Below are 19,981 nucleotides of genomic sequence, written 5' to 3'. Positions count from 1 at the left end.
GGTGAAAATCGGGAGAACAGAGAAAAGTTCTCTACTCAGGCTTGCACAGTGGATCACTTGAGAAGCTCAAAAAAAAAAAAAAAAAAAACAACAACTCAGTGCCGGGGAACCACCCCTGCAAATTCCAATTCACTTAGTCTGGGGTGAGGCTGCGAGGCACTGCCTTTTTTTAAAAGCTCCCGGCTGACTCTAACATGCAGCCAAGGTCAAGCGCCAATGAATTAGACTAATTACTGTACAGGTGGTTAAAAGCCTTTTCAGTGCTCCTATGCAAGGCAAGTATTTTGTTTCTTGTTATTTTATTTCTTTAAGTAATCTCTACACCCAACGTGGGGCTTGAATTTACAACCCCGGGTTTAGAAGTGGCACCCTCCACCGACTCAGCCAGCCAGGCACCCCAAGTAGTTAGTTTCTGATGCTAATAAATTTCTTGCCAGTCTGGGAAATGCAAATACCAAGTTCAAAGTATAAATATCCTTTATTTGCAAACTGATAGGAGATGATCCATATTTCTGCGCATTTAAAGATCTTTAGTTTTCATTCAGCTTATTTCTGTAAAAAGGCAGGCGTATCCTATGATCATATTTAGTAAGCCATATTGATACATGAAGATTTAAATAATGATGCCGTATTTTTCTATTACACTTCCCATCAGAATATTCTTAAGTGGTTCACGAACGCTACTTGCCAAAGTACATCTGTGAAAACTGGAATTATCATCCTTGGTTTCCTTAAGTGTATGTTCAGTACTAGTACTTGGTCCTTGCTCAGTGCTCTTCATCTCCAGAACTCCACCTGGATTTTCTGGATCTTACTAGTCTTTTTGACTTGCGCAGAATTGTATCATTCCTATTTTGTAGCTACCTGAAACCCAGGTATGGCGTGGAGCCCGGTCAGAAGCCAGTAGTGTGGTGCCGTGGAGGTAGCTGCGTGCGGACGGCACTGGTTCGTGAGGAAGGGGCAACTGGCCCCGCTAAATGACCAGCGGGCTTTTGCCCACGTGCTTCCTAGTCATCCCAGACTGATTCTTTGATAAATGATCATCATCTCTCAGCCCTGGTCAGTTGCAGTGCCTGTAGACTGCTCACAGCTGAGGAGCTTTCCCTCGGAGGACGATCGGAATATTCCTGAGTTGGGCTTACCTCAAGTTCTGAATTCCCGCTTATGTAAAAATGTCCTGCGACCGGTCAAATCACGCTCAGGTGTTTTGCTACAGCTCAGAATGCCCTTTCTTCCATGGAAACAGGGGCAGCAGTCAGTGTGGCCCACCAGCGGCAAGGACACAGTTTTATCTGAGCTGCTTTTCCGCGTGTCGAACTTCAGAGTGCTCCAGAGACATCATTTGGTGACCTACAGGCCCCACGGGGGATGGACTTTGGTCTGCCTTCTGGACTGAACTCCATTTCGGTCTCAGTGTTCTGGGCCGTGTAGACAGAGGGGTGATCACTTTTCCTCAGTGAGACTCAGGTGTCTGAAGCCCATTTCTTGTTTGTTCTTCACAGCTGGAGCCCAAAACAGACAACAACCCCCCATTTCCCTCATGTGCTCCCAGCGAACCGCTGCCTCGCGCAAGAGAAATAAAAAGAAAAAAGTGCCCCCGAAGACTGTCGAGCCTCTGCCCGTGAAACAGAAGGCCGGCGTGTTGGGAACCGAGAAGCCAGCCGTGGCCTCTGAGCAGTCTGGTCCCCCGGCGGCCGAGCACCCGTCCCCCGGGGACAGCCGCGTCCTCGGATTCGGCATTGTCCTGGAATCGCCGGCCTCAGATGTAAGTCGATGTTTTCTGGCTGCTGACACGAATGTGACATAACTTTCAGGATTTTGCCGTATGAATACACTTTCCCCTGAACTCATCCGGGCCCAGAAAACTAGAGAAACTTGCAAAAAGACGCGTGGGTAAGAGGAAAGGACGACTGTTAATCATTTCCTCGCCTAGAATTTCCTCTCCCGAAAATCTTCTACCTTATTTATTTGAACGGGTTTCCGTTCTTTGTCGCTGAGAGAAGGAGGGTGATGGAGTAAATAACCTGCTCACTAATTTCTTTACCAGTTTTAATTCTGAAGTGGCCGTTTTCAATTTCCTCAGTGCAGAGAGCTACAAGAACATAATTAAATCCTTTGTAAATGGGCATACATGAACAGAACCTTACAGATAAGGTCACACCTTTCTAGAAACACAAACTAATAATAAAAAAAAGAGCAGGAGTGCTAATTCTATTTTATAGAGGCAAACCACACTGCTAATTAGGTGGTAACCGCCATGCCATTTACTCCGTGTAATGATAGGTTAACGCTCTGCAAAGGTTTTTCTATTTTAATATCCTAGCCAGAAAGTTGTTGCGGTCCCAGATGTTGGATGACATCTAAGATACCCCTCTTGCTGTGGCTTGCCATTTCGTATCCACGTGACCATAAACGAATTTCTTTAAGAACGTGCCGTCTTTGCAACCGCAAACTCTCCTCACAGTATCTTTATCTACGTACGTTGATGCGAACCCCATCTTGTTGGGGGAGTTCTTAAAATAAACGAGAGGGAGTGATCTATTATTATCAGATTGCATAGGATGAGAATCCCGCCGAGAACACCCACAGGCCTATATGGGATTGGAGTTTGGCCCTACCTTTTAAACTTTAAATAAAAAATAACTGCTATTTTCTTTTTTAAAAAGCCCTCCCTTTCAAATCGCAGAAAGACAGTTTGGTAGCACATTTCCACACCGGGTCTTTAATAAATGGAGGAGACTTTTTTAGACTAGAAAACCACTTGAACTTATCCAATCCTTGGTGTTAAAGGGGTTTTAACTTTTTATCTTTGAACACACGTTAAAATGTTCTTCTAGACTCGAAACTTAGCTTTAAAAAAGTCATTAATGATGATAACGTTCTACCCCAGGCCAGTCAGCTGATTTGTTTATATCAAATGATTATTGCCGCGAAGGCCCTGGTGTCAGAACCCAGGTAAATCACATATTTGGAAACAGGTAAATTATTCTAAAACACAAAGTACATTGAACCTTAAGCAGTGTTCATAATACTTATATATATTTTTTTGTATTTTGTAAGCATTCTTTTCAGATAGACATTAATATATCAGGAGCAATCATTTGGGTTGTATAAATCATCTCCTAAATGGGTCAATTTAATGCTCATAACCAAACTTTCTCCTTTATTTTTAAGCTCCAAATACACTTCAGAGATAAGTTTAAGAAGATCTGATTAAGGCCATATGTACATTAATGAAGTAGAATAGAATTGTTCTTATCTTTACCAATATCAGCATAATTTTGTTTTCATGCCCCATAAAAATAATTCGCTTTTCATTCATGATTATTTTTGCTAACAAGAGCTGTTCAGTTTAACAAAGCACATTTGGAATTGTCCCTGAAAACTCAGTTAGGTGCTGATTATCTTTGAAGAATAACATGCTTCTAAAAGCAAAAACTACAGAGAGATAATTATCTTTGCATTATCCAACTGATAGGCCATTTGATTCATCTGTTCAATGGAAAATGTAACCACACCTAGAGGACCGTGCAGTGAATCCCATCATTGGATAAGGAAGTTTTGTCCACAGATTGTGTTCACCAGCATTAGTGAGTCTAGCTTCTGAAGTCCCTGGGCAGGGCAGGGCAGGGCAGGGCAGGCCAGGGGGGTTGTGGGGGTTAAGGGTGTGTGGATCGACTCCCTCAGGTGATGGAACCATCGATTTAAAGGCCTCCAAATTTAGGTGCCCTTCTAGTGTTTTATTATTTCTTAGCCATGGTCCTTTTAAATTTTGGCAGAAGTCCAGAGGAGAAAACAGAAAATATATAATAATCTTGTAGGAATTACTGTCTAAAATGGACTTGAGAAAATGTAATACCACAGGATATATATGAGCAGATGGAAACTCTGTATTTGTGTATTTGAAGATGGGCCCTGGGAAACACCCAGCATTGGGAGTGGGAAGATTAGGTCCAAAACTGTAGGACTGGGCAAGTGGTCCAGTGCTGCTAGAACAGCTGTCTGGCCAGCATCGGTTGCCAACGATGATGATAAAAAGGTAGGATGGGGCCAGGTAGTGAAAGCCCTAAATATGCCATGCCAGTGCCCTTGACCTACCTTCATCTTGTGGGTGCTAGGGAGCCACGGCAAGTTTCAGGTAGAGGACTAATCACACTTGTGTCTTTAAAGAGTGGAAAGGGGAACTGCCTTGTGGGTGATAGATGGATGGAGGGAAGGTAGTAGAGACAGAGAGACCAGAAGGAAGACAAATACCATCAGTCAGGCATGGGAGGGTCTACATGAGCCGTGAGCCTGAAGAAAGAGAAATGGGCCACTGAGGAAGTCCCCACACAGAGGACGTGGTGGCTCAGAAAACACCCCCCACATTTCTCTCTTGGAAAACCAGGTGCGTTGCTGGGTGGCGGCAGCTTCTTTAACTGAGGCAGGGAGAGCAAGGGCGGAAGCAGCCTTCAGTTCTGGATGGGAAGTACAAGTTTGCTACCGCAAAGCGGTCACTAGATGTTTGGAGCACAGGAGAAAGATTAGAGCTAGAAGCACCGAGAAAAGGACACGTAAAACCTAGGCTCCCGTTGCTTTGTAATGTGTAAACATTCACATTAATTCTAATTCACGGTGTAGTAAGTTAACTGCCTTGCACTGTGACTTTTAGTGTCGCTGCCACACAAATTCACGTAGGGCCCGTGCAGGGCCTTGCGGGCAGACCACCCGCCACCCGAGCCATAATGGCCGCCCCTACTCAGATGTGGAAAAACACTGAGCTCCCATCACAACCAGCTGCACCATCGCCTGCGAAGCGTTCACACTAGACAATGGAGGGCACGCGAGAAACCCCTCCCGCAGAGCCTGGCACGTAGTGGGGACTCAATACACGAGAGCTAGTCCGCCACTGACAAAATGTCTTCATTTGCTTTGAGCACAATATTCACAATAAACTTTCAGAACTTAGGCCTAGGACTCTGCTTTCGTCAGAAGCTTCCCTTCAGTTTGGGGCGCCTGGGTGGCGCAGTCGGTTAAGCGTCCGACTTCAGCCAGGTCACGATCTCGCGGTCCGTGAGTTCGAGCCCCGCGTCAGGCTCTGGGCTGATGGCTCGGAGCCTGGAGCCTGTTTCCGATTCTGTGTCTCCCTCTCTCTCTGCCCCTCCCCCGTTCATGCTCTGTCTCTCTCTGTCCCAAAAATAAATAAACGTTGAAAAAAAAAAGAAGCTTCCCTTCAGTTTAACCCCTGTTTCCTCTCCCACAGCCCCCAGGCCCTAACATAATTTGGGCAGTTCTCTTTCATAGAACCTTCTAAACTAGTTTGTAACTATTCACGTGATTCCCCCTCCGTCTACCCCGGTCTCTCCAGGGCAGGGACTGTATGATAATAGTATTTCTGTGTCACCCTGTGCTAAATAATGTGCCTCTGAGGCAGCGTTACTGTCCTCGTGCTGTCAACGAGGACCCCATGGCCTAAAGTGCTTGCGTAGCCTGCTCAGGGTCACAGCCAGAAAGGTGAGCTGGTCCTCATACCCGCGCGTGTAGTTGCCCTTATCCACCGCATGACAGACTCGGGCGCCCAGTCTAGCTCAGTTCCTGCACGTGACCAACGCTCAGGAACCAGTCACGGGATGATGGCTGTATGAGGAGAACTCAAAGGTTGGAGCATGGCAGTTTACTCTGTTTACTTGGAAGGTTCTGGAGGAGAAGTTAATGGTGAAGAATGCAAACTCTGACGTCAGGCTGCCTGAGCCAGAAGCTTAGCCGTGTAACCCCTCACGTCAGTTTTTCTCTCCATAAAATGAGAATAATAATAAAGAAAGAAAGAACCTCCTAGAACTGGTCTGCTGGAGGAGTTAACTGAAGTAATCTGTGTGAAGCAGTTAGAATAGGTCCTGGTCCACGTAAACCCTCAATAAATATTGGTTCTTTTTTTAAACTTCAGCAGTCCTAGCTAAGTACCTTATAGGGACAAACATAATGTTAAATAAAACTTAAGTGTACGTATGAATGAACAAATACCCATGGGTAACTAGTGAGTATAAAAAAGAGAGTGGCCAGAAATGTTTCCACTTTGGGCAGGATTGTTTGACCCATTTAAAACTAGCACATTAAATAAAACCCAGGCCTCAGTGACACGGAAGCAAAAGTGGGAACCCAAACCCAGAACCATATTTCACATTTAAATCCAGTATTCCCTTCTTTCTCCATATGTTCACAACCCGAGTAGTCTACCGGCACTCGGACGAGGCGGCTGGGGAGTTTTTGCTATCACTGTTCTTTCCGACTTGGTTGGAAATAGTGATTTGGTTTTTTCTGGGTAGATACACCCGGCCCACGCTTGTCTCATTGTCATTGCTTTTTGTTTGGCTTGTTTCTTGGCTTTAGTGAAACACTCTGATCAGTTTTTAAAAACAGATTTATGACAATTTTTAAGAGTAGAAAACCTTTTTCTCTTTGTTAGGATTATTGTGAATATTTCCCAGTAATCCTAGATGACACAAATTTAGAAGTTATCAGAAGATAAATCTATGGTGACCCATCAACTGAAGATTAGTTCACTGATGTTTGTAGTATGTCATTTTTCTTCCTTTTTCTTTTTCAATGTTTATTTATTTTTGAGAGAGGACGAGCAGAGGCAGGGAGGGCAGAGAGAGAGGGGATAGAGGATCTGAAGCAGACGCTGTGCTGACAGCAGCCAGCCCAATGCGGGGCTCGAACTCACGAACTGGGAGATTATGACCTGAACTAAAGTTGGACGCTCAACCCACTGAGCCACCCAGGTTCCCGAGTATGTCATTCTTCTTAAAATAACTAATATTAAATGTACTGTTGCTTTCCACAGAAGTAGCTTCTGAAATCAGAACCTGTTCTCTTAACACCTTCTTAGCCCAATAAATACGTAATCCACTGGGAAACAGTAAAGCAGGCAATCAGTCGAGCAAGCACCTGTTTATTCCTTCATTGACTCATTGAACTTCAAGCAGCATATGCTTCAGAGTGTAGGTTCCGGTACAGACTGCTTGGGGTCAGATCCTTGCTTCATCACTAGTTGGCTGGATAACCTTAAACAAGTTACCTAACCTCTCCAAGCGTTGGTTTTTGCATCTGCAAATAATAATAATAGTCATAGGGGGACTCTCCTATCCCCTCCTCAATAGGGATAATAAAATAGTCACTCCATAGGGTGAGGACGAAATGAGAAAAAGCACTTCATGCATGTTAGCCCAGGGCCTGGCACATGGTAAGTAGCGAACAAATGTTCCTTGTTATCCCCATTTTCTGGGGTGCACCGAGATGAATGCAGGAGTCATCGCCCTGCAAGGAGCTTAGGGAGGGAGACGTGTACGCAGTGAGGACACTGTACTGGGACACGGGCTCTAGGAGTGGCTGTCAGAAGACCACAGGGGAGCCGGGAACAGCAGGAGCTGCCCACGGCCTGGAGGGTCAAGGACAGGCTCTCAGAGGTGGACATCTTCTCGGAGCAGCAGTCTCACTGGAGTTGGGTGGAAGAATCCAGACAGTAGTGGCCGCGATCTTCCATCTTACGCATTTGGGCTCAAATATCTTGAGCATAAATCAGGCCGTAGTGCTCTGAGTCGTTAATTCACTGCCCGAGGAAGGAGAAGCTTAAAGACATCTCTGAAACACTTTGCACTATCTTATTATGCAAGAGCATGGAGAAATTTTGAGGGTCCAAATCGTGTTGTATTTTCTAAAATTAAACGCTTAGGGGTGCCTGAGTGGCTCGGTCAGTTAAGCATCTGACTTCAGCTCTGGTCATGATCTCACGGTTCGTGAATTTGAGCCCCATGTCAGGCTCTGTGCTGACAGCACAGAACCCACTTCAGATCCTCTGTCCCCCTCTCTCTCTGCCCCTCCCCTGCTCTCTCTCTCTTTCAGAAATAAACATTAAAAAGAGAGAGAGAGAGGGGCGCCTGGGTGGCTCAGTTGGCTAAGCGTCCGACTCTGGCTCAGGTCATGATCTCATGGTTCGTGAGTTCGAACCCCACATCGGGCTCTGTGCTAACAGTTCAGAGCTTGGAGCCTGCTTCCGATTCTGTGTCTGCCTCTCTCTCTGCCTCTCCCCTGCTACTGTTCTGTCTCTCTTTCTCACAAAAATAAATAAACATGAAAAAAAAAGTCTTTTAAAATTAAACACTTAGTTCTACGAAAATTTTATCAAATAAAAAATCTATAAAGAATTGGCCCTTTAATGGCTTCCTATAATTTTTATCTGATTCACCCTTAAATATGTGCCAGTATGTAGCTTACACATACTTTGTGATAGAACTTCTGCCCGAGCATTTTTTACTTAATACAGAGCATCTACCTTACAGTACAGTTCTGTTCATAGTACATCTAATGTAGAGCCTCATCAACACGGATTCTCAGCTCCAGGTAGACCAGCTAGACCAAGCCTGCCCTCCCATCCAGGGTATTCTCATGGGTTCCCAGCTCACTGGCCGTGCTCTGGGCATTGCGTTTAATAAATAGTAACAGTGCTTCCTGCCAAATCTACCTGGAGCAGACCTGTGTTCTAGGAAATGATTTCAGTTTTTCTCAAATAGAAGCAGATCGTGTTTGTGAACACAATAAAATCAGTTAGGAGGGGGTTTTGGTGGCTTTTTTAAATTTCGTCTTGTGAACTAAAGCTCATTTTCCTAGAAATACATCTGACGTGCTGCAAAGTAAATAGTAAACAATAATAAAGGATCATTGTACACGGAAGTATTACGAGCAGAAAGACTTAACCTCATGATCTTTCAGCCATCTTATAAATTCTGTTATGTGCATTGAGCCCCAAATCAGTTAGGATTCCACAGAATCCTGACTCTTCATCCACGTTTTTTTTTTTCCTTGAGCCAGTCTTAAACTTAACTAGTTAGCCAGTTGAGTATACAAACTACTGTATGTAATTTATTACTTTTCAGTTGAAAACCTGAGACTAATGTCCAATATGAATACTCATACAGTTCTTTTTACTTCTTTAACCAATGACCACATGTAGCTATAAACATGTTTTACTGTCATTCGGCATTGTTAATACCTGATGTAAAATAGCCTATATCAGAAATGTTGCCTCTGTGATTACTTGACATGATCTCTTTAAAATTGTTTTACATATTTTCCTTTAGATTATACAGGGGAATCACATGATATGTTCATAGGGACTGAGGGGGAAATCTTTTGATTTACCTGGTTAGGGGATTCCCCCACTCAAACTAGAGCTTGACCCCAACTTCTACTAAGCAAAGGGAGGCCACAACTGAAATGCAAAGAGAAACAAGAGAGTTAACGTCCACAGGCCCGGGTCCGTGAACATTTTCAAGAGTCATTATGACTACATGTAGTTTTTGCCTTCAGAACTTTACCCAGTGCAAGATATGATGCCACTAGATAAGGAAAATGCAACATTTGATAGGCTATTGTGCTAAGTAGCTGCGGTCCTGAAAATAAGCAAGACGTCCACGAAAATCCAAATTTACAGTGTGAATTCAGACTCCTAACTCTTAAAGTGATGCCTCCAAGTGTCATAAATTCTGCCCCATCCTTTGGATGTCATCATTTAAAGATCATATGACTTCAGGAATCAACAGAATCCGTAAATTAGCGTATTAGCCATCTGTCTTCGCCGGAGTCAAATAGCGATTCTGTCAGAGGATGCCTAGTTTGTAAAATGATAATTCATTTGGAAGAGTGTGGCTCCTAGCATAGCCATCATTAGTAAGCAGAGAGGTCTCGTTTAAAGTAGCGCCAGTCAACAAAAAGAAGGGGTTCGATGATACAATGGAGTTTTAACCTGTTTTTAAAAATATATGCACGACATTGTCGATCGTTACGTGGTAGTAAGGCACTGTCACTGTATTTATAAAATGGAGATCAAAAAATTTCATAGTGAAAGTTTGAGATTAGTTTTCTTCATGTCTCAGAAAATAAAGCTACCCTCTCTTTTTAAGCAATTAGTTTGCTGCTTTGCGGCACCTTGTAAGACACAGCATTAGCACCTGTTGCTACGAAATCTGCATATGAGAAAGGACAGAACAGGGACACCTGGGTGGCATATGAGAAAGGACCGGACAGGCAGGAAGGGGGCAAAGGTTAATCACCTCTGCTCCTGCCGCTGCTCTTACCGCCTCAACTGGTAAAACTGACTCCTTTGTAAGAGGCTCATAACTGGATGAGCTCACGTTCCTTGATCTGGAGAGAACACTTCAAAATAACAATGTTTGTCCGTCAGTAGAAAGCGGACCAGGACACGCTGACAGCTTCTGCATTAGGACAGCCTCTCAGAAATCAAGATACTATTATCCGTTAGTGAATCCCTGGGCTCCACAGAAACCTCCAGATACTTAGTTTTAGGAGTCGCAGCAAATGCTAGAAACAGTAACTGCATCTCATAAAATGCTATCCCGTCCCCTCCTCGATGATGCCCACCCCTCACCCCGAGGCATACGTTCACCCACACTTCCTGTGTTTTGGGATAAAAGGTCTCTAAATCAGTATTATTTTCAAATGGATGAATTTTGAGTGAATTCTTACACAGTGTTTTGTTTACTCTGTATTCTGACAAATAGCTATTGGGCAGTGACTGGGCATTTGGCACCGTGAATACAAACAAGCACACATTCTGATGAAAAGCACAAACTGCCAAGCAAATAAATGCAGTGTGGAAAGTGCCAGAAACACAGTTCATAGACAAGGCTGAGTATGTGAAAGAAGGAGGGCTCATTTCGCCTGATGGCTAGTTCAGGTCACTATTCCTCAACCCGGGGTCACGTCCTCCAGGGTGAGTCCCAAGGGCAAGTTCTGGGAGTCTCAGGTCAGGTGGCTGAGCTTTAAACACCTGTTGAATGGTTTCCCAAGTTCAACAGAGATAGATGAACAAGTTCAGTTGGTGTTTCCCCCTTTGGGCTCCTGAAAATTTGAAAGCTTCAATACCACCCTAGCCCCTCAGATAGTTGCTTCTGTAAAGGAAATTGGGACTCTTTTTTTTTTTTTTTTTTTTAAATGGCTTGTAAATGATACGTAGGAACACGGAGGAAAAATCTGAGATCAATTCATTTAGAATAAGGTCTAAATGCAGCCAGCCATAGGATATGCAGAGCAAAACTCTGGTTATGAATAAAAACTTCCCCTTAGATTATGATGATAAAAGTCTCTCAATGTGATATTTCCACACTGAATCATTCAACAAACCTGCATTGAGCCTCAGGTGTGTGACAGCTTCTTTTCCAGGAGTTGGCGGTGCAGCCTCTGGCTCCCAGCCACACCCCCCCCCCACACACACACACTTTTACCAGCTGCCAAGACCCAAAACTCAGCAATCAGTCTGACGCCACTGCCCTTACGGTGATATTTATCAAGCATCCAGGGACTAAAAGTTGAAAGGCAAAGTGAGGCAGAGAAATGAGACGACCTGGTGGATAATCCAGTCGAGAATTGCATTTGGAAAAGGCAGGACCCAAACTCCCACGTCATCAGAATCATTTGCAGCCTCCTCTGGACCCTCTTTACTCCGACTGTAGTGTGTTAGGCATTCTGGGAAGCACGAGGCCAAACAAAAGTGATAATTCCTATTCTCCAGGAGAAAAACTAATCCCGGATCCTCGTGTTTGTAATATGGTTTTAAAAATCCAAAGGAGTGCCGGGCTTGCAAAGTGATTAAGTATGGTTATCCAAGAACAAGCTTTTGTAACACATCTTAGAACAAATGAGGTGTTCTTCTGACTTTTTTCCTAATCAATGTTTACCAAGTGCATCTCATCACGTTACTGTTTTAGAGTTATCATTATAATCAACAGCAGATGACTTAATAGCTTAGATTATGACTAATGAACTTCTGCCCATTCGACAAGAACTTATCGAGTATTTACGATGTGCCAGGCCTGAGCGATACAGAGTCTGACTTACAGGCATCAGGAAGGGCCACAGTCTGATAACTAATTATACGGTATAATAAATACACCCATAAATAGCAGTGACAAAGAGTGGATGGCCACCTCCACGGGAAGGCATTTATTCTAAATGTTCGCTGGGCTGCCGAATGAAAAGACAAGCTATCCGCGTCCACGAGTGCTGACAGACAAGATATTATTACTGTCTGAGCGTATTTCACACTACTTAAAGTCCAAGTTGAAAGGCGCCTTCCAGGTCTTCTGCTTCAACATCCCAATCGGAAAATCCCTGATGGGGAAGCAGTGTGACCAGAGCATCGGTTTTCCAGTGGCGCTCTGAGACATAGCTTCAGATTCTCCCCCCAAAAGTAGCGGTGAGAGGTGGAAATGAATTACCTTGGGCACCTGCTCATTGTTTTTATTTATTTTATGGGTAAGTTTACATAAGGTTTCACTGGAGGAAAAAAAAAAATACAGTTCCACAGCTGGAAACCACTGGCATGGGCCTGTGGGGCAGTCCAATGTTTGTGTCCGTAGGCAAATGAAATGATTTAATGTTGGGGAAAGTAATCTGGAAAGTGTAATGCACTGAGCACGTTTAAATTATTTTTAAGTCATTTGTTACCATCTCTTGGGACCGTAGTGCCTTCACTTAAAAAATGAGGGTGTTCCACCCAGAAATCTCCCATCCCGTGTAGCTCTACAATTACAGGAGTTTGTGATGATCCTCTTTCTCTTGACTGTTTTCGGAGACAAGAATGCATTTTCAGCGTGCTCCTCTCCGTTGCTTTCCAAGAGACTTAATGCTGGAATTAGAGCATCGTATTTTGTAATAACTAGTCACTGGTTTTATAAGTCGCAAATACTGGCACACAAAAGCCAAAACCATATCGTATGCAGGGTATGGACACTTCAGTAGCTAGTGATGTTCTTCTGTTGCACATATGCCCAAAGGCACACGCTTCAAATGTTGCTTTTAATGAAATATTTATGTTCTTTTTGGTAGCCAGAAGTGCAACTTGCTGAAGGCTTTGATGTGTTCATGCCTAAATCACAGCTGGACTCTATATTGTCAAACTACACTCGCTCAGGAAGCCTTCTGTTTAGAAAGCTGGTGTGTGCGTTTTTCGACGACAAGACTTTGGCTAACTCCTTACCCAACGGGAAGAGGAAAAGAGGACTCAACGACAACCGGAAAGGACTAGACCAAAATATTGTGGGTGCAATAAAAGGTTGGTCTGCATCATTTCATTTTATGGGTTCTTGGTTGAGCTTTGCCTTCTTTTCATAAAGACGCAGCTGAAATTGTACTCAGCTAACTGGAAGCGAATTGAATTTGCCCTTGGCAGTTTTCACCCACTGGTGTGGCTTTCCGGTATGACCTCTGACACTCACCACCCCAAGTATCACTAGAATTTGGTATTTCAAGGGTGATGTTGGCTTGTTAAAAATCATCATTTCAGAGCCAGTTTGATCTGCTGCAGAACCAAAAAGAAGTGTTTTTCTTCATTGTCTCTTAACATGAAAGTATCTTTCTTCGTAGTAGTTTCTAAGAACTTCACCAGAATATGATTTTGACCTAAATTGTTAGTTACAAATAAGAATAAGGCTCTGATGCTTTTTTGAAAACAGTTCTCTCCCAAGTTTGGAAGTTGCTTTATGAGGTCATTGCTTGTAAAGACTATTTATTTATTTATTTATTTATTTATTTATTTCATTTTTTTTTTTTTCCAATAAGGCTCAGTGAGGAAGTTTTAACAAACATTAACATTTTTTTAATGTTTTATTTATTTTTGAGAGACAGAGCATGAGCAGGGGAGGGAAGGAGGGGCGGACAGAGGATCCGAAGCGGACTCTGCATGGACAGCAGCGAGCCGATGTTGGGCTCGAACTCACGAACCGCAAGACCATGACCTGAGTTGAAGCTGGATGCTCAACCAACTAGGCCACCCAGGCGCCCTTCTAAAGATACTTTAAATGTCAATGACCCCACTCTGAAGGCAGATCCCGTGTCCCTCCACACATCCCTGGCCTGCTCTGCTCCCTCTGGTTGTGTATGCAGTCATGCCAGCTACATGCAGAGAAAACCATGAGTCTCCCCGCCCCGCCTTAGCGCTCATGAACAGGTGCCTGAATTCCACTGCGTCACAGCAGCCAGGCAGGTGCAAGTACGAGTTCATTTACATCCAGTTCCACATCATAGACCTATTTCTTAACTTTAAAATGTCCGTGGATAGGACTCTGATAAATGTAATTTCAGGTAATAGAAATATTGAAATGTTATTTTTTTTTTTAATGTAAATGAATTCTCAAATATGAACACAGCTACCATGAAAGTGGAATTTGAGGATCACGCCTTAATTTACACTGGAATCACTGATAAGGATTCTTTACTGCTCAGTCCCGGCCTCACGTGGCTTGTGGGCTGGGACTGGACCCAGAGAGCCTTCCTGCCTCACTTCTGCTTCCTGTTATCTTGCAAAATGAGTAAATGAATTTAATAGCGCTTTAAGGATACTTGGAAACCCACAATTAACTTTACAAAATATTGTGATTTTTTCTAAACAGAGTTAGCAAGTACCAAACAGCCTTTGTTGGTGGCCGGAAGGACGTAAGCCTTCAGTAACAGAGAATTTATCATCCTCCAACAGAGTTTTTTCACTTAAAGTGACAGTTGAGTTGTATGAAATAAGAAAAGCTACAGAGACATTACAATCCCTGTCATTTCTGAAAAGGATGATTCAGCCTGAAGTGACACTAAAAACAAGATTACAGAATTTGAAGAATGGTCAGTGATGTAACTGAGACCAGCTAAAGTTGAGAAGGGTCTCATTTCCATTTAATATGTTTGGAGCCTTCTAGAAACACGAGGGTCAGGCTGATGACGCTTTTTAGGCCGAAGCTTTTAAACACATTGAAATGTAGCTAGGAATTGTTTTAATTTCCTTCTTTTCAGGACAGTGTATTAACAGTATGCAAGTATTTGGAAATGAGGGAACTGTAAATGACTGTGTCCCATTTGAAATGACAGTAGAGGAGTTACCTTAATACTAGATGGTAATGAAACATGTCATTACAAGTAGAGTGATAGGGGTTGCTTCTGCCATTTTCAGTTGAGACTGGACATCATACAATAGTTTGAAAAAGTGTATTGCACAGAGAAATAGAGAACATGCCTTAATTTCCTTCACAGCCCTACTCTTCAGCTAGAAATAAAAATGGTAACAAGGTGGGCCATCTGGGTGGCTCAGTCGGTTAAGCGACCGACTTTGGCTCAGGTCATGATCTCGAGGTTCGTGAGTTCGAGACCTGCATCGGGCTCCGTGCTGACAGCTTGGAGCCTGGAGCCTGCTTCGGATTCTGTGCCTCCCTCTCTCTGCCCCTTCCCTGCTCATGCTCATTCCTCCCCTCTCTCTTTTTCTCTTTCTCTCAAAAATAAATAAGCATTTTTAAAAAAGGATAATAAGGCTTCTGCTCCTCATACTCAATAAAGCAGATTATTCAAATCAAAGACCTTAAGTTTTCCATACACTGTTTTGTTGAATTAAATCTGGCATTAAAATTCTATTGAAACAACAAAAACACTTTAAAATGGACAGAAACCCAGCCATAAGCCACCAACTTAAGTCAACAAATATTGTATATTCACTTGTTTCCTTGCAGGATTTACTCATAAACATATATTTTGATCTAGACTTTCCCCCTGGGTACAAAAATAGTACTTGCTTGTAAAAAATCCAAACCATAAAAACGTATAGAAAGCTAAAAGGCCTCCATAGTCCCACTCTTCAGAACTTATTGCATACATTCCTACACTCTTTTTTTTTTTTCCTAAAATCTTTATTCACAATATGGGTATAGTATCCGATTTGTCTTTCTTAACAAGGACATTCTGTTTATACTGGTCAGCCAACATCTTTACCTGATTTATTCTGATAATTTCTTGTAAGCATCTTGAGGACAAGCTGTAATCTTAAATATGTTTTATTACCTTTTGTGCTTCACTGAGAGCTTTACATATAGTAGGGTTTCCATCAGTACATGTTGGGTGCGTTTTTATTTTTTATCTTGACTTTGGCCCTAATTCATTGACCTAATAGTTCTGGTACTAAATACCCATCCTTATGTCTTCTCCCAACCAGTCTGAAATGATAGATATCAAAAATGTTATAAATTTCTCCCAGTTTTAATAAAATGCCAATGAAAGCAAAAAAAAGGGGGGGGGAACCAAAGTTCAGTATAAATTTGGGTACAACTCTCTTAATTCTTTGATACTTTCTTCCTTAATTTCCTTAATTCCTTTGATATTTTTTTCCTTTAGCTGCAAGTTTATTAACCCACATATTACGATATAAAGTGGTTTTTGAAAGCAGCTAGTAATTGAAGGTTACTCTACCCGGTTTTTCTTGCTTCTTATTGGTAGAGATGAAAGGGGAAATTTACTTCCCCCAGCCCAAGTCTTTTGAATCTGAGTAATCTGGGAAAGTGATAAAATGGTTTCTTTGTACACAATAGCAGCAAAGCTACTCATGTTACCGTTGGTGTCTGCCACTTACTTTAAAAAAAAATTTTTTTTAATGTTTATGTTTTAGAGAGAGAGTCAGAGCGTGAGCAGGGGAGGGGCAGAGAGAGAGGGAGACACAGAATCCGAAGCAGGCTCCAGGCTCTGAGCCATCAGCACAGAGCCTGATGAGGGACTCGAGCTCACGAACCATGAGATCACGACCTGAGTCGGACACCCAACCGACTGAGCCACCCAGGTGCCCCTACCACATACTTTAACAAAATTTTATAGATATGAAGTATTGTTTTTCTTCCTCTATCCTTTAGGGGATAGTGCACCAATACTGTATTAGTTTCAAAAGTCCTGCAACTCGGAATATACAAGACTGGTCAATTTTATAAAATATTAGAACTAAAAATAACAGCAGATGCTGACTTTGTTTCAAATGAAGTCACTGTGTTGGTTAAAGCAGCAATGGGGGCAGGGGGAAGACAAACAAAAATCTGTAAAACGCTTATAATAAGAACAGAAATGGGCTGAAGAAGAATTTATTGTGGGATTATTAATGAAGCTCTTTGTAGTGATAATTAATATTCCCCCTGACAGTATCTTGAAAATAAAACATAAGCCTCTTTGTAGAGATCACATTTTTGACATATTTTCCTCTGTTTTATGGTAGTTAACACTTTCTGGTAATTCATTAGAAATTCATTTATAAATATGATGCAAGGTATTGATGATGAAAGGGTCTTTAATGAGAAACAATCACCTGAGCACTTTGAGTCTAACTCTGGAAAGAAGCATCTTACGATCTTATTAAGTGGAGTCTTAGATTTTAGTGCCAGGGGTGGTTTAGTATCTTCAATTTAATTCAGAAGTGATTTCATGACCAGGATGTAGAATGGAGGTCAGTACCCAGGTATGCTGTCCTCACTTCGTGCTACACCTGCTCAAGACCAGCTAATTCTTGATATCAGATGCCAGGAAACCATGCGGTGTGCCTTAGAGTTATTTGAATACTGATACAATCCTCGGATCTGGTGCTTTTCAGAAGACATAGTTGCAGTGAAGCAATTTGTAATAATTTTTTAAATGTTTACTTATTTTTGAAAGAGAGAGAGACACAGTGAAAGCGGGGGGTGGGGGGACGCAAAAAGAGAGGGAGACACAGAATCCCAAGCAGGCTCCAGGCTCCGAGTTGTCATCCCAGAGCCCGACGTGGAGCTCGAACCCATGAACCACGAGATTATGACCCGGGCCCAAGTTGGACGCTTAACTGACTGAGCCACCTAGGCGCCCCGCAGTGGAGCGGTTTTTAGAACCCGGGTTAGGGTTTTTAATTCAGCTTCATAGTGATTAGTTGAGAAAGTTTTATTACTATCAAACTCTGCTAGATTCTTGAATCTTCTTGCATTCAAAGGAAATTATGTGCACCTGTCAAGTGAAAGACCTGGTCGACTGCTTACTTAGTTTACTTTGTTTACTCCGTGCAACCCCCATGTGCAGCCCAAACTGTGGCTCCCCTGGAGGGTAGTCAGCGCCGATGGTCCGCAGGGGTCAGAACCTCCCTGCGAAGGAAGGGAGCTCTTGGTTGGTGCTCCTCCAGAAACTGAACTGTGCCTCTAACAGGGTTAGAGAGCCCGACCACAGTCAGCATCACCCCTTCAGAGGCTCTGCCCAGCCGACCACCAAAAGCTCGCGTCTTATTCCAGCAACTCTGGGGACCTGTGGGGTCTGTGTGAGTCCTGTCACAATACTTTCACCTTCCATTTTTATTGTACGTTGTCACCATTCTGTTTTCAGTTTGACCTCACAGGGATGTAAATTAATATGGTTGGGGTAGAATTTATGTCCGCTCTATCATTCATTTCTTGACAGTAAGTTGTGTGTATCCTGAGAACTTTCTGTAAGACCAGGGAGGGAACGTCGGCTTGGGCTTGAATCCTAACAGCGCTGGTGATGTGCTCTTCATTTACACGAGAGGAAACTGAGGCTGTGGGAAGTCAAGTCAGCTTCCTTAACTTAAAGATACACAGGAAGTGATAGGGCCGAGATTTAACCCCAGGCCCGTCTGGCTCCAAAGCCACTGTTTAGCACAGCCCATTGCTTCAGAGTATCTGGGAGGAAAAAAGAAAAGGTATCCCAACTTTAAATTTCCATCTCAAAATGCAGAATTTTGGATTCTTTATAAATTCCCCTAGGAAACTCACCATACTAATCATCTAAAACGACTCAGTCAGTCACTGTGTACGCAAAGCACATTCAGAGTGAATTTCTAGGTAAAAGGGTAGCTTTACCTCAATTTACTCTCTAGCTTCTAGGCAGGTCTTCCCCGGAAGCTAGTGATCGTCGGTCCCATCGTGCTAGGGAGGAGAACAGAAGTGTGATCCCTTCCCCAAGGAAAAGAGTCACGGCTCAGACTCTTGCAGCATACAGGACCACAAAGAAAGAGCTTGAAAGTCACGCTGCACGTAAGTAATTTTTCAAAGTTGCCTGTAAATTAAATTTTAGCTGCACTGTTTGACAGTTGAAACCAACTGATGAATGCTTTAATTCAGGAATCCTTTTGGAAGATAAATCATCGTTTGTTAATTTATCTGTTCGTATTTTGACATATCAGATCAGCTTAAAACAGGATACGCTGCATAATGTAGAACAGCAAAATAATACGTAACAAGTCTATAATTCTCTCACACACACAGCCCGTCTCTCAGCTTTGTGACTCTTACACAGTTGTTGATTATTTTTCCCCACTCTTTATGGAGGCCCCGTGACAAGTAGGTGGTATTGAATCTTAGCCATTCTATGTGTAGAGCTCTGTACGTTCAACCCCTTCCATGGCGGGTCTCGTATTTTAGTGTGCATCAGGATTACCTGAAGTGTCGGTTCAAAATTCAGATTTCTGGGTCCCATCCTCGGAGACTGATTCAGTAGGTGTAGGGTAGTCCCAGGAATCTGCCTTTGAACAAGGCAGATGGTTTGACACGACCCTTGGAGAATCTGAACCATCGAGCTCCTGATGCTGATGGCCGATTCTAACATACGACAGCCCTCCTGGGAAACCGTCTCCTTCCTCTGTTCCTTAAGAACAGCCCTTTTTCTGAAGGCTGCCCCGCTCGTCTCCTGGAACAAGCGAGACGATAGCGCGTGTCGATGCCTCTCATCCTTTTAAACCTCTGGGGTTCGACGTTATTCGTGCCGGCTGTGTTGTGCAAGGTCCTCGTTTCAGACATGCCTGTGGTACTTCACCAGGACTTCCCTGAAAAACTGCCTAGTTTACCAAGGCGGGCGAAAGGCCTTTCCAGACTTCAGCACGACTCGAACATCTGGGTCCCAGAACAAATGCTGTATAGTTTTCCCTATTAAAGGCTGGAAGAGAGCGTGGCCTCCCTTGTGGGCAAGTTCCCGGCCAGTCTCCTGGGCCGCAAGTTTAGAGCACTTACTTCGCCAGCTTCTTCACCAAACATTTGACACCAAAAAACATCGTCCTTGCTGCTTCTCCACGCCTGGATAAGTCATGAGAACAACTAAAACCTTCTCAGTATCATTGACCTCGCAAACGCAGAAATCATCAGCAGGCGTGAAAGCTCTGTTAACGGGC

At 43.2% G+C, this 19,981-nt stretch overlaps 1 protein-coding gene across 6 annotated transcripts in view; it reads left to right on the top strand.

The window, feature by feature from the left end:
* The window catches only part of BEND7 (BEN domain containing 7), a 79,925-nt gene that overhangs the window by 32,560 nt on the left and 27,384 nt on the right, over nt 1-19,981 (top strand). For 5 of the 6 annotated variants that reach the window (XM_030321076.2, XM_030321077.2, XM_032593824.1 and 2 more), the window contains exons 5-6: nt 1,503-1,765; nt 12,883-13,108. In XM_030321076.2, the coding sequence (XP_030176936.1) occupies nt 1,503-1,765; nt 12,883-13,108 (489 nt within the window). The remainder of the gene's footprint in view (nt 1-1,502; nt 1,766-12,882; nt 13,109-19,981) is intronic. The other variant, XM_032593826.1, reaches the window with a different exon arrangement.

This window comes from Lynx canadensis, chromosome B4 (assembly GCF_007474595.2).
Source record: "Lynx canadensis isolate LIC74 chromosome B4, mLynCan4.pri.v2, whole genome shotgun sequence".
Classification (NCBI taxonomy): domain Eukaryota; kingdom Metazoa; phylum Chordata; class Mammalia; order Carnivora; family Felidae; genus Lynx; species Lynx canadensis.
This window is presented reverse-complemented; position numbering and strand designations above follow the sequence as displayed.